This window comes from Eretmochelys imbricata, chromosome 1, assembly GCF_965152235.1.
Source record: "Eretmochelys imbricata isolate rEreImb1 chromosome 1, rEreImb1.hap1, whole genome shotgun sequence".
Classification (NCBI taxonomy): Eukaryota; Metazoa; Chordata; order Testudines; family Cheloniidae; genus Eretmochelys; species Eretmochelys imbricata.
Genome location: NC_135572.1, coordinates 52,538,355 through 52,552,670, shown reverse-complemented (window position 1 = coordinate 52,552,670; position 14,316 = coordinate 52,538,355). Strand labels below are relative to the sequence as shown.

The window sequence follows — 14,316 nt, the reverse complement described above, 5'->3', positions numbered from 1 at the left end:
GCACAACTCTCCCTGCAACCAGGGGTAGAAGCCTATAGAAATAGTGAAATAATCCTGCACTCTTAGGGATATCAAGATCAGGTTTTTTTTTGATCCTGGGTTCTTTTAATTTCTTACTTATACTGATGGTATTTAGCATTTATCCTGAAGAAACTGAAGATTATCATTTATATAACATCTATCTAATAATAAAATCAAGGCTTAAAATGGGGAAATAGAGACATTTAGATTGGGATTTTCAAAAGAGCCTAAAAAGAGGATTTTCAAAAATCCTAGCCATAATCAGTTAACCAGACTGATTTTTCAAATTTCCAATGAGGCAAAACACCTGAAAAACGATTGTTCCTACTTTCTCAATAGCTGGTTGCTAATTTTTACTTGACACTACATGGAGTTGGCAGCCAAATTCATAGATACCTGATGAACTCTGGCAAAAAGGAGAGAGGAAACAAGGGCCAATTATTCATCATTTATAGCAAAATATCAATGCAGAAAAATATCACTTTTTGACTCCACCCTATAAGTGTAGTGTACTGCGCACATCCTTATGCTTTGGGACTGACAGTGATCCATTTCTGGGATTTGTGGATTTAAAAATCCCCATGGACGCTCAGGAGGCTGGAATTATATTCCCTGAGGAGGGATCCTATCTTTTGCTGGGCTGAGACTGATCATTACCACGGACATTCCTAGTCTATTGACAAAAACACTGCAATAATAGTCTGTCTTCATTGCTCCCCACCCTGAGAAAAGTGTTTTTATATTGTGATAACTGACTTGATGAAAAAACCTAGTAGAGACAAGACACAGGTAGTTTTTACCTCTGTAACTAGTAAAAATAAACCTGATACTGATCCTGGGGGTTGGCCTTGACTAGTTACATCAAGGTAAAAATTACAGTGCCTTGTCTCCATCTAGGATATTGCATGGAGATAGCTTATTTGATGTAAACACCTCATCATTTTGCAGTGAAGGCAAAGCCTAATAGACCTACACACAATGAAAATACAGTAACAGAAGGGAAAAAAACACAAGGTACGTTTTGTTCCTTAACTGCTTGAAAATGATATAATCTCTGAGAGAGAAAGTGTTTGTGAGGAAGGAGAGCAACAAATTGCAGGCGTTAGCAGAACGATGGACTAATGGCTATGCTACATGAACTATACATGTTGTTGAGACTATTGTAAAAAAAATTTAAACTTAGACTGGTATATATTTAAGATGTGAATGTGTAATCTATTCTGTTCTGGAAAAAGTCTCACATAGCACCCTTCTCTTTCTCTTCTCACACACTCTTTTTGTGTTTGGCAAACCTGATCCATGAGAACAAAATAATCTGCCAAACATACATGTTTTACAGTGTACAAGATGTTCAGACTACAATAGGCAAGCTTTATAAATAGAGTATGATTTTTGGTACAGTATGCTGTTAATGCGAGGTTCTCAAGAGGGCACTTAGCAACTTTGTCTTATTCATTGCCCTTTTTTAATTAAAAAGGTACCATTCATATCATTAGATGGTATCAGTTGTTCTCAGTGGTTATATTTTTGTTTATATCTATAGCACCATAAGTGTACCATGTCTTTTTATTTAGTCTTTAGAGCATGAGTCCTTGCCCTGAAGACCTTACAGGGTTAATCAGGCATACAGGGCTGGCTCCAGGCACCAGCTTTCCAAGCAGGTGCTTGGGGTGGCATTCAGAATGGGGTGGCAGTCCGTGTCCCGCGGCGGCAATTCGGCAGCAGCTCTGCTGCTCTTCCTGCCACGGCGGCTTTTGGGCGGCAGCTCCGCCGCTCTTCCGAGCGCATCGGCAATTCAGCAGCAGCTTCACCGCTGTTGCGGTGGCAGCAATTCGGCGGCGACAGCTTGCGGCGGCAAAATTGGTAGAGCCGCCCCTGCAGGCATAACACAGCAAGAGCTGACAATAAGCAAAGGGTTTCACATCTACGCATGTGCATACGCAGCCAAAATAATTTAATAGTTTATTACAGTTTATTTAGCTATTGAGATGTATTTCACCATATTAAATTTTAAACAAAGAAACCTTGATTCTTCTTCGAAGAGTGTCCCCATGGGTGCTCCACTATAGGTGTTTGTGCACTCTTGCGCTTGTAATCAGAGATTTGTGATAGCAGTTCCTGGTTCGATTGTACATGCGCAGTCACCATCTTGTGCCGCCTCAGGCGGTTATCTGGCACTGTGTGTCCAAATCCCGCTCAATTCCTTCTCTACTGCCTTTGGCTTGAGTCAGAGCATTTAGCCGCGCCTCTGTGCCTAGTCTTATTAGCATAGTTTTCACTAGTTAGACTTAACAAAAACTAAATGTAGTTAGTTCGTTTCTCCCTGTTTAATTTCTTTTCCCTCAAAAAAACATTTTTCCCCATTGGACTAGAAGTTTAGGTTTCTGTTGTTAACCGTTAGAGTCTTGGGTTTCCCCTTATGCGGAGAGAAACACTCCTCTGAGGGGAAAGCCTGTTTCCCCGTGTTTTAAACGCTGCCTCTCCTGCAGACTTTCAATACCTGTGTCAGACTATCACTCGCAGTGTGTTTGCTGCCTCACCGAGACACAGAGACCTCAAAAGTGCTCACTCTGCCACAACCTAAAAGCCTGAGAGACTTTCAACTTAAACACCACCTGATGGAGAAGTCTCTCTGGCTGGCATCTGAGCCCGAAGTATGGATCCCCCCTGCATATACCAACTGCAGCCTCTGGCAGCGGCCCTTCCTCCATGGCTCAGACTAAAGACCACTCTGCCAAAAGGTGGCAAAAAAGCAGGCTACAACTTCCACAGCTTGGGAATCTGCCAAGAAACTGCATTCTCCAAACTGGCAAACCCCATCAGTACAGACCTCACTGGCCTTCTCCACAGCTGAAGTAGTGGCACCCTCCAGTGCAATGAAAGAAAAAGAGCCCAAGCAGGCTACCTCTGACACGGGCAGTAAGGGGAAACCGAAACCCCATGCCTAGGCACCAGTGGAGCTGACTAGACACTTGGCACAAAACGGCTCTGCACCACTGCAAATCACAGCACCACCTTTTGCCGGCATAACACAATCGGTGTCTGTAACGACACTGACAACCACGCCGCAACCATCAGTACCAACCGCTACACCTTCAACGGCACCAATGTTATCAGCGCTGCAGCAATTCCTGCATCAGGATGACCTAACAGTCACCTCAACACCAGAATCTCCTATTCTCACCACTGATGTCACTTGGGCACGGTCAGTACCGAGTCACCTCACCCCTCCACCTCAATCTGCTCCTGCATTCTCAAGTGATGATGAGGATGAAGGGGAAATATATTCTTCACACCATTTTTCCCCCATCCACCACCGACCAGACCTGATCCACCACCGCCCAGGGGCTATTATACTGGGCCCTAAGATTGACACTGGTACAGGCACCCATGCATGCCAACACTGCCTCTTCCACTACAGTGGTCTTATTGGAGCCCTTGGGCAGCATGCCCCCCCACATCACCACAAACCTCCCAGCTCCCCCACCCCTCCCCCGCCAGATGAGTGCACATCATTCACTTTGACCTTTGGTACCAAGACCATGTGAGCCTCCAGAAGAGGTAGTCAGAGAGGAGGAGGAGACCTCTGACGAGGAGTTGGCCCTCCCAATATGGGGGACTATTTCAAATGATTTCAAGGCCTCTCTTATAGAGTTGTGAGCTTATTAGACATCTCACTGTAAGAAGTCCAGGAGGCTCAACACAAACTCCAAGACATCTTACAGACATTGACCTCTTCTAAACTCACTCTACCCATGAATTATGCAATTATGGTACCAGTTAAGTCAATTTGGCAGATCCCAGCAACAATCCCACCCAGGTGCAAGAGGTCTGACAAAAATACTATGTGCTGTCGACGGGAACGGAGTTTCTCATCTCGCACCCCGCACCGAATTCCTTGGTGGCGGATGCAGTTAATGAACAGGGAAGACAACACCACCCCCAAAACATGCCATATGACAGAGACTAGAAGAGGCTTGACCTCTTCAGCCATAAGGCCTACTCCTTAGTGACTCTGCAACTTAGGATTGCCAATTATGAGGCATTACTTGCCAAATATGACCACATGAATTACTCAAAGCTATCAGACTTTATTGAATTTGTTCCTGAGGAGAAAAGAGAGCAGTTCAGGTCAATCATCTCTGAAAGACCACTTATAGCCAGGACAATATTGCAGGCTGCCCTGGACTCTGCAGACACAGCAGCGAGGTCTGCAAACACCGTGCTAGTGATGAGAAGAGCATCTTAGTTACATGTCTCTGGGTTCCCCACAGAGGTGCAATTGATAAAGATCTTCTATTTGAAGGGCCTAACCTCTGCAGCCAAAACAGACTAGTGCCTCCACACACTCAAGGACTCGAGGGTGGCGTAGAAGTCCCTGAGCATCTATACACCTAGGACCAAGAAAAGACAGGGAAAATAATTATACTTCACAGAGATTCTTGTCCATGCAATACACACAACTGCACAGACAATATGAACAACAAGGGCGGAAACAGAGATCCACGAAGAGACAACAGCCTCACCTCAGCCTACTACATCTCAACAACCACCCTCAAGGCAGCAATTTTGAGACTTTGGTTGAGGGTCTGAGACCCCCACGTCTTTCAGCGCTGGAACCACCTACCATCTCTCAGCCGTTTGGAGGTTGCCTGACTCCCTTTTACCCAGTCTGGCATCCATCACAACAGACAGATGAGTACTAGAGATCATCAAGACTAGATAATCCATCCCATTTATCTCCATCTCCCCTACAACCATCCCTCTTCAGGGACCCTTCTCATGAACATCTACTGTGACAAGAAGTAACCCACCTCATACACTTTGGGGCAGTAGAACTGGTACCAACAAAACACAGAGGGAAGGGCTTCTGTTCATGTTGTTTCCTCACACAGAAAAAATGAGGGTGGAGACCCGTTCTTGATTTATTGTGTCTCAATAAGTTTGTGAAGACTCAACACTTCAATATGGTCACATTGATTGCCGTAAGTCCAGCACTAGAAAGGGGGGGAATAGGTTCTCAGCCCTCGACTTCCAGGACACGTACTTTCATATAACAATACATCCATCACATTGGAGGTTCCTCAGATTTGCTCTAGGAGCGGATCACTTTCAATACAAAGTTCTACCTTTCGGCCTCTCCATTGCCCCTTGAATATTCTTGAAGGTCCTCACGGTTGTAGCAGCCTACCTCCGCAGAAAGGGAATCATTATAGTCCTATATTTGGACGACCACTTATTGAAAGCAACAACACGACAAGTAGAGCTAGAAGCCACCAAAAGGACAGCAGCTGTCTTTACACGCTTAGGCCTACAAATAAATACACAAAAAGCAACACTAACACCAGCGCAAAACCTAGAATTTATCTGTGCCTGCCTCAATTCTCCCGAGGCTATAGCCTCTCTACCACGACAATGGTTCGTGACTCTAACCAATCTCATCTCCATAATGCTGAACAGTTCTCAGACAACTTCGAGGACTTGCCTGCAATTATTGGGCCACATGGCTGCAATTATTGGGCCACATGGTAGCGTGTGGTGTCTACAAGCATGGCTCTGGACAGCGTACGCCCCATGCAAGCACAGTGTAAACAAATGACTCACAATACTAAACAAAATAAAAGAATCACTACACTGGTGGATACGACTAGACACTGTCTGGGTTGGGGTCCCTTTTGAACAAAATTCCCCAATGGTGACCATCATGACAGACATGTCACTACTAGGTTGAGGAGCACATCTGAACACTCATTCTCTTCAGGGCCCTTGGTCCCCGTTAGAATCCCTCCTACACATAAATCTACTAGAACTACTCGCCATTCACAATGTGTGTTCTCACTTCTTATCCATGGTCAAGCATAAGACCATACAAGTCCTCACAGACAATGTTGCACGCATGTTCTATATAAACAGTTGTGTGTGTTGGAGGGGGCATGCTCACACTTTCTGTGCACTGAAGCCATGCAGCTCTGAAACTGGTGCATCAGTCACAACATGGACATCACAGCATCGTACCTACTGGGATCCCAAGACACCACAGCAGATGCACTAAGCAGGAACTTTTCTCAGGACCACAAGTGGAAATTAGATACGCGAATATACAACATATTCAAGCACCGAGGGTTCCCAACTGTAGACCTCTTTGCAATGGCACACAATGCTAAATGCCCACACTTTTGCTTCAGAGCAGGGCTGGGTCCTCGCTCCCTGGGCAACATCTTTCTTATCAAATGGGACGTGACGCTCCTCTCCTATACGCCTTCCCTCTCTCCCCCATCCTGGCATGGGTGATTCACAAGATCAGATTGGGTAAGTCCAAAGTCATCCTGATAGCCCCCATGTGGTCTCGACAAACATGGTTTCCTTACCTTCTCAGAATGGCAGTGTGCCGGCCACATACACTTCCTCTTCTGTCTCATCTCCCCTCTCAGGACAGAGGCCAAATTCTTCAACCAGACTTAGAAAGACTCTATCTCAAGGTGTGGTTACTCCATGGCTCTGAGGACCTGAAATGCCTGCTCAGAGGAAGTACAGAATATTTTATTAAATAGCTGCAGAACACTCACCCATCACACATATCTACACAAATGGAGACAATTTGATAATTGGTGCCAAAGAAACAGCGATCTCTTTGTCCTTACCTCTGATACTAGAATACATGCTGGGGCTTAAGAAATCTGGCCTCTTCATGAGCTAAGTCTCGTGCACCTCTGAGCTGTCACAGCGTTCCACCACAAGGTGGATGACTTATCCATTTGCACGCACCCAATCACCAGTGCTTTCTCAAAGGCCTCACCAACATTGACCCTGAAGTACGAACCCCTACTCCATCATGAGATCTTAACTTAGTCCTCAGAGGCATCACCAGACCCCCATTTGAACCATTAACAACATGCTTCCTCCTCCACCTTTCAATGAAGGTGGGATTTTTCATCGCCATCACATCTGCCAGATGGGTGGGAGAACAAGGGGCCCTCACTATACCCACTATACACAATATTCTTCAAAGATAAAGTTACCCTAAGACCACATCCTAAATTCTCACCTAAGGTCACCTCCGCATTCCATCTCATCCAACCCATTCACCTCCCAACATTGTACTCTAATCCATGGGAATAGACGGGAGTCAACACTCCACATACTGGACACCCGCAGGGTGCTAGCCTTTTACATAGACAGAACAAAGACATTCCACAAGTCTCCAAAATTAGGGATGCCAGTCACTGAATGATCGAATGGAAACACCATATCCAACCAGACACTGTCCAGATGGATTTCTGAATGTATCGTATTGTGCTACGTCCCCTACGATTTTCAACCCCCGACAGGGATTCACACCCATTCCGCCAGAGCTTTATTGGCTTTGCTGGCATTTCTTAACAATGTACCAATTACGGACATCTGTAAAGCAGCAACTTGGGCCTCAGCCCATATATTTACACAACCCTATGCATTAGAACATCATGCAACATCTGATGTAATATTCAGATGTACTGTATTTATCATCTGCCATGACCTCAACTCCAAAGTCCTTTCCTTCAGCTGAAGGGCACTGCTCGGAAGTCACCTAAAATGGAGCACCCACAGGGACACTCCTCGAAGAAGAAAAGGTTACTTACCTTATGCAGTAACTGAGATGTTTCAAGATGATTGTCCTTCTGGGTGCTCCACTACCCACCTTCATCCCTCTATTTCAGAGTTTCACACTGAATGCTTTGCAGTAGAGAAGGAACTGAGAGGACGTTGGTAGCACAGTGCTAGATAACTGTCTAAGGCGGCATGAGATAGGAACTGCACGTGTGCAATCCAACCAGGCACTGCTACCACAAATCTTTTTTACAAGCACAGGGTCACACAAACACCTAAAGTGGAGCACTCACAGGGACAAAAAGTGGATCAAAAAGTGATGAGAAATGTCTCGCCCTGCTAAATATAATTGTTATTCACAGCATTGATTTACCAGTCTGGTATGTTCTTATCTGCATCGGTCTGGATTATAAGGTGATCGAAAGCTGGCTAGATCATCGGGCTCAACAGGTAGTGATCAATGACTCAATGTCTAGTTGGCAGCCAGTATCAAGCAGAGTGCCCCGGGGTTGGTCCTGGGGCCGGTTTTGTTCAACAGCTTCATTAATGATCTGGATGATGGGATGGATTGCACCCTCAGCAAGTTCATGGATGACACTAAGCTGGGGGGGAGCTAGATACACTGGAGGGAGGGATAGAGTTCAAAGTGACCTAGACAAATAGGAGGATTGGGCCAAAAAAATTTTTATGAGGTTCAACAAGGACAAGTGCAGAGTCCTGTACTTAGGATGGAAGAATCCCATGCACTGCTACAGGCTGGGGACCGACTGGCTAAGCGGCAGTTCTGCAGAAAAGGACCTGGGGATTGCAGTGGATGAGAAGCTGGATATGAGTCAACAGTGTGCCCTTGTTGCCAAGAAGGCTAATGGCTTATTGGGCTTCATTAGTAGGAGCATTGCCAGCAGATCGAGGGAAGTGATTATTCCCCTCTATTTGGCACTGGTGAGGCCAAATCTGGAGTATTGTGTCCAGTTTTGGGCCCCCACTACAGAGAGGATGTGGACAAATTGGAGAGAGTTTAGGGGAGGTCAACGAAAATGATTAGGGGGCTGGGGCACATGACTGATGAGGAGAGGCTGAGGGAACTGGGCTTATTCAGTCTGCAGAAGAGAAGAGTGAGGGGGGATTTGATAGCAGCCTTCATCTACTTGAAGGGCGGTTCCAAAGAGGATGGAGCTTGGCTGTTCTCAGTGGTGGCAGTGACCGAACAAGGAGCAATGGTCTCAAGTTGCGGTGGGGGAGATCTAGGATGGATATTAAGAAAAACTATCTCATTAGGAGGGTGGTGAAGCACTGGAATGAGTTACCTAGGGAGGTGGTGGAATCTCCATCCTTGGAGGTTTATAAGGCCCAGCTTGACAAAACCCTGGCTGGGATGATTTAGTTGGGGTTGGTCCTGCTTTGAGCAGGGGTTGACTAAATAACCTCCTGAGATCTCTCCCAACCCTAATCCTTTATGATTCTCTGATTCTAATCTTTGAGACAGATTAGCTGAACTATTCCTTCTAAGCACAAAGTGTATTGCAAGTCACAGGGACAGTAGTGGTCTCTGAGGTACCTGGCATCTAAATCATTTAGGGTTTCTTAAATAGAGGCCAGCACCTTGACTTTCACCCTGACAACAACCAAGTGTACGACGATCTGATCAGTTTAAAAGGCTTTTTGCACTACTGTAGCTAATGCTTTTAAATGGCCTTCAAGTTTATACCCTCATAGACAAAATTGCAGTAGTTTAGCATTGATTAAAAAAAATATATATTTGAAGATTGGACTCGAGCAGCTTATTTTTAATCTCTCTATCCCTTTTCTCTCTCTGCTCAAACAAAATATCTTCATGCAGCCCCAACATATTAATAGAACTAGTTTTTGATGCAGAAATCATGTTATTGGTCACACCCACATTGTTCGTTCCTCAAGATACTGTATGAACTTCCCTAAATATGCATGTGCCACAAGCTCCCCCAACACTGTGTTGATACGTACAAACCATTACCCTTGCTATGAACCTTAAGCCTGGCTGAGTGAAATGTGTGTCCTTAAAGGCAGCCTTTTTACACGCAAATTAACTTTCTTGTCATTCCTGTGGATACCACAAAGCTATTGTACACTTTTCTCTTAACAAATGCATTGCAAAAGGCAGGTATTGAGATGTGTAACATGCAGCAGTATGGTGATCTTTAGTTACTATGCTGTATAACATGTTTTACAAGCAGCATCAGAAGATAAATGTATGTGGGCCTACTATTTACCACTGAGATATTTTCTACATTAAGAAAAATCTATTAAAATACTGACTGCGTTCTCTGAAGGATTTAGCAGTTGCTAGACTGCCAGTCAGCCAAGGGTATACAAGAGTTATTGTCATTTTGATTTTCAGATGAGTCATTTGGTATATTGCCCCCGAAGGCTCTTCATTATGATTCAGTGCACAGCATATAAAATTGCTTAGGCTTTCTGGGCTTCATGGAATCAGAGTGGGGGTTGCAGTTGCTCAGCATTCTGAAGCAGTGGCTTTATGTTTAATTGACACCTTTGATGTAGCCCTAAGACAGCACCTGCACCTCCCACTGCTGCTCTGAAGACGTCAGCCTTACGCAGAAAAGGCTTCTGCTTATGAGTCCTGCATCTCATTCAGCTCACTCTGTGAGCAGCCCTAGCTATCCTTAACTAATCCCACCGCTTCCCATTTTTGCTCCAGCTTGGCTTAGTACAGGAAAAGAATTGTTGTGCTTGCTATCATCAGGTTAAACACTAAGATTGTGTCCATGTTAGAACTCATAGAAGGTAAGTTAAATGCCTTATTGATACCTTAGTATGTAAATATTCATATAAGATTGAGAATTCAGGTGTCTAGTTGCTTATTTTTTTCTGAAACTGACAAATATGGATTGTTAATATGCCAGTTTATTTAAAGAGTGTGTGTGTGTGTATATATGTGTGTGTGTGTGTGTGTGTGTGTGTATATATATAAAAGCATTTCTTTCTATGCTTTAGTAAGTTTTTAAGAACATTATTGGCATCCTCTATGTGATTATTTTGTAGTACACTATGATTCTCTTCAGGTATTCAGTATTTGTTAATTTTACAGAGCATGTCATATAAGGCTGAAAATGCTTCTAAAATTAAATACTTTGAAATATTTTGAAGGAACTTAACTATTTAAGAAAGTGATGGTATGGTATAATGTATACCTGAGATTTTATGGCCAGTTCTTTTTTTATGTCTGAAGTCCATCCGAGTTAGTTCTGGGGTGATGTTTGGTAGTAATGCAAAAATGCCTTCAAACAAGTGAGGGATTAACAGCAAGCTACAGTGATTTCTTCTTGCAAGCAGTGCTGCTTTTTATTCCTAGTTCATAGCATAGAGAAGCATAATTAAATGGGATGAAAGGGATTAAATATAGGTAATATTTGTTAAGGCAACAAAGCATTATGGCTTTCCATGATATGCATGCATAGGCACTATACAGTTTAATAAAATTTAATGAAGTTCATCACCACTGACTTAAACAATCATTTTAGATCGGCTACTTTTTTGTTTAAGCACTGTATAAATCGGCAGTGTGAGAATCACAGTGCTAGAAGAGCAGTTCATTTCTGCACTACCTTATTTAACATTTACAAATCTGAAAAGGGTGAATGGGTACCTTAAGAAAAAGTAGATAGAATTAAGACATGCTTATTAATTATTTTCCTCTGATTTTACTCTGTAGGTACCATGAGCCAAACATTTATTTCTGTATTTATTTATTATTTTTCTAGTTAATGGAACCCCTGGTAGCCAGCTTTCTACTCCCCGGTCTGGGAAGTCTCCAAGCCCATCTCCTACCAGCCCAGGAAGCCTGCGAAAACAGAGGGTAAGGAAACAAGGAACTGAATTTTGAGACTGGCTGAGCAAGGATCTGGCATGGGTGCCACCAAAATTGCCTTCCCCAAAAGTGTTTATTACACCTAGCCAGAGGTATGGGGTGGAAGAGCTTGGCTACAATTCCTGTTGTGCCCGTGCAACACTCTTAAACAACTAGAATGCAGCTGCTCTCCATCTTTCAAAATATTAAGTGTGCTGGGTAGTGGGTTATCTTTAAGAAGGAAAAAAGAAGTCTTTCCTCTTGCTTTCAGAACACTTTTATGTCTTTGTTTTTTGTCAAGCATTTCACAACTGGAGGGAAAGTTAGACCTCCTAAAAGTTCCATATTTATTTATTGGCACCCCAGCTTTAATTCTAAGGTAAAGTGAAGGAGTGCTCTGTGGAATTTAGCTATATTGTCATGAAAATATACAGTAAATTCTTGTTTGACCAGCCAAAGTGGCTCAACATCAAGGCAACAGCGGGATGTATTAGTGCTTTGGAGGCCCAGGATCATCAATAGATTTTCAATTCCTTTACCAAAAAGCTAGGGTGACTACTGTACATAGTGTACCTAACCATCATCATATTCCCTCTAGTCTGATGGTGGTAGCTGTGTAATTGCTGTAGTAATCCCTGTGTAACAGAATATTTTTGGTTCAACATTGCATTCTCATGTGGGCCAAAGGCAGGTCAGTACTGTGCACAATGATTTAATTAATTGCATTAGTCCAAAGAGAATGAAACAGAAGTCTATTGATCTTCTCTTCTGATATTTTCTCAACTGTGGTCTGTGGGCCTCAGAGAAATCATCTTTGAGTCACTACATCATGTCTCAGATTGTCTTGCAAATACAGTTGGACTCAGGTTTTCTCAGCCTCCTCCAATTTTAAATAAACTATGAGTTAGCTTCCTGTCTCTGTGAAGTAGGGAGTTATAAGCAGACCTGACAGTGTGTGACTCTAAACCTAATTTTAGTCAGGTTTTGGATTATTTGGAACGCAGGTAGGTAAGAACGTGAGTTACATTTGGTGTGAGTTGTTCCTGAAGCCCTCTCCTTGGCAGCAGTGGCATCTTGGTCCTTTTGATCTGACTCCCAAGGTTTATTGGATTAATTGTTAGTAAGTCGCTTGGGGTGGGGGAAATGTCATCCGAATTCGATGGATTTCACAGTGATGATATGGGTCTCCATCGAGGTGGATGGCATCAGCAGCAGAAAGGATTCTCTCATTGGCTCTGAGGTCACCTATTTTCCCTGGTACATCTCAGTCTTCTCTCTCTCCATCACTCATGCTATTTTTGCATCCCGAAGAGCAGAAGACATTTTCTCCTTTTCATGACGTTCATTGAGGGAGGGTTGAAAGGAAGCCATGTAGTCAGCGCCTTTCCATGCAAAGTGCATCTCCTCTACCTGTTTTTGATTTCCCAATGTGGAGCGTAAGGGACATGGATTCTTCCTATCCAGTACCTCTTCTTGGGAAGGAGATATTGCAATTACACAGGGTTCTAAACATTGCATGGTGATGGTGGTATGATCAAAATATTCAGCAAATTGGAAATTTTCTTTTGAAATTCAAGATAAACTAAAGGAGCAATAACTCTTCTGTAAAAGGGTCAGGTTCTGCCCTCAATAGTTACAAGCAGTCCCACTGATTTCACTGGGAGATGCATGCATTCCTGTGGGCAAGAAAGAGAAAAGGGTATGTGAATGTGGGGTATACACATGTGCACGCTATGTAAAGATTGCAAAACCCTGTATTGTGTGTTTTTATAAAGAGACAAAATGTGTGTATACACGTAGAAACATATATTACATTACATGCAAAAAACTACATTAAAATGTTATTTAGATTGCAAAGTCAAACATTTTAAAGTTAGGAAATGCAAGAATTATGGTGGCCTGTGCATCTAACTCAGCTCTGTTGTGTGTCCAAACTGTGCATCTAACAAGTCCTGTGGCAAAAATACTATGTGATCACGTAGTTAAAGATCATAATGCACAGGCACAAGGGACAAATTATGGATCCATAGGCAACCATAAACTGACATTTTATAACTTTGAGTGCTGGACTTTACATCCTAAATAATCTTTTAATGTAGTTTTTTAATGCAATTGCCTAGGATTGCTTTTTTAAGGAAAAGTGTATGAACAAGTTATTTTATATCTGACTGTAACAAACTCCCCTTCATGCATCAATAGGGTTTGACCCATGAGCCTCCAGCACTGCAGCATAAACTGCAGCCATTTGAGCTTCAGGTCTAACTACATTAGCCAGCCATAGGAAAAGGTTGTTATCCCAGAGTGAGGAGATGGCTTCTAGTACTATGTGCTGGGATCACAAGGTAGTTGAGGGGAGCCTGGTCTCTCTCTCTCTCTCTCTCTCTCTCTCTCTCTCTCACTCTCTCACTCTCACTCTCACTCTCACTCTCACTCTCACTCTCTCTCAACGATGCTGGAAGGTGGGGGACTCCTGTCCCATGTGGTGCCCTTGTGGGGTGGATATGAACTGCTTGGACCATGTCCTGGATCTAGGTGGTTTATGGGTGGATCCCAGCTAGGTCCTCTCTTCTGCTTGGGAGATGGGAGAATTCCTGCCCCAGGTGGTGTCCCCAGAGGGCAGATGAGACACTTACACTATGTGCTCCATCCCCATCGGCAGGAGTTAGGGGAGTGCCTGACCTATGTCTTGTTGCCAGGGGGATGCTGAGCCAATGTGATGTGCTGGGTCTGGGAAGGGAGAGGGTTTGTCAAAGAAATGCCAGCCTGGCTCTCCACCCAAACCTCCTTCCAGATACATATGTTCTGGTTGCTCTTTTGTGTTGCTAGTACAGTGTCCGCTGCTATGGCAGTAGCCTGGGCAA

At 43.7% G+C, this 14,316-nt stretch overlaps 1 protein-coding gene across 10 annotated transcripts in view; it reads left to right on the top strand.

Moving 5' to 3' along the window:
• Positions 1-14,316, top strand: part of DCLK1 (doublecortin like kinase 1) — a 315,491-nt gene that overhangs the window by 234,420 nt on the left and 66,755 nt on the right. For 6 of the 10 annotated variants that reach the window (XM_077806484.1, XM_077806475.1, XM_077806492.1 and 3 more), the window contains one exon: positions 11,370-11,464. In XM_077806484.1, the coding sequence (XP_077662610.1) occupies positions 11,370-11,464 (95 nt within the window). Of the gene's footprint in view, positions 1-10,772; positions 10,782-11,369; positions 11,465-13,742; positions 13,746-14,316 lie in introns of all 10 variants that reach the window. The other 4 variants (XM_077806543.1, XM_077806500.1, XM_077806507.1 and 1 more) reach the window with 3 other exon arrangements.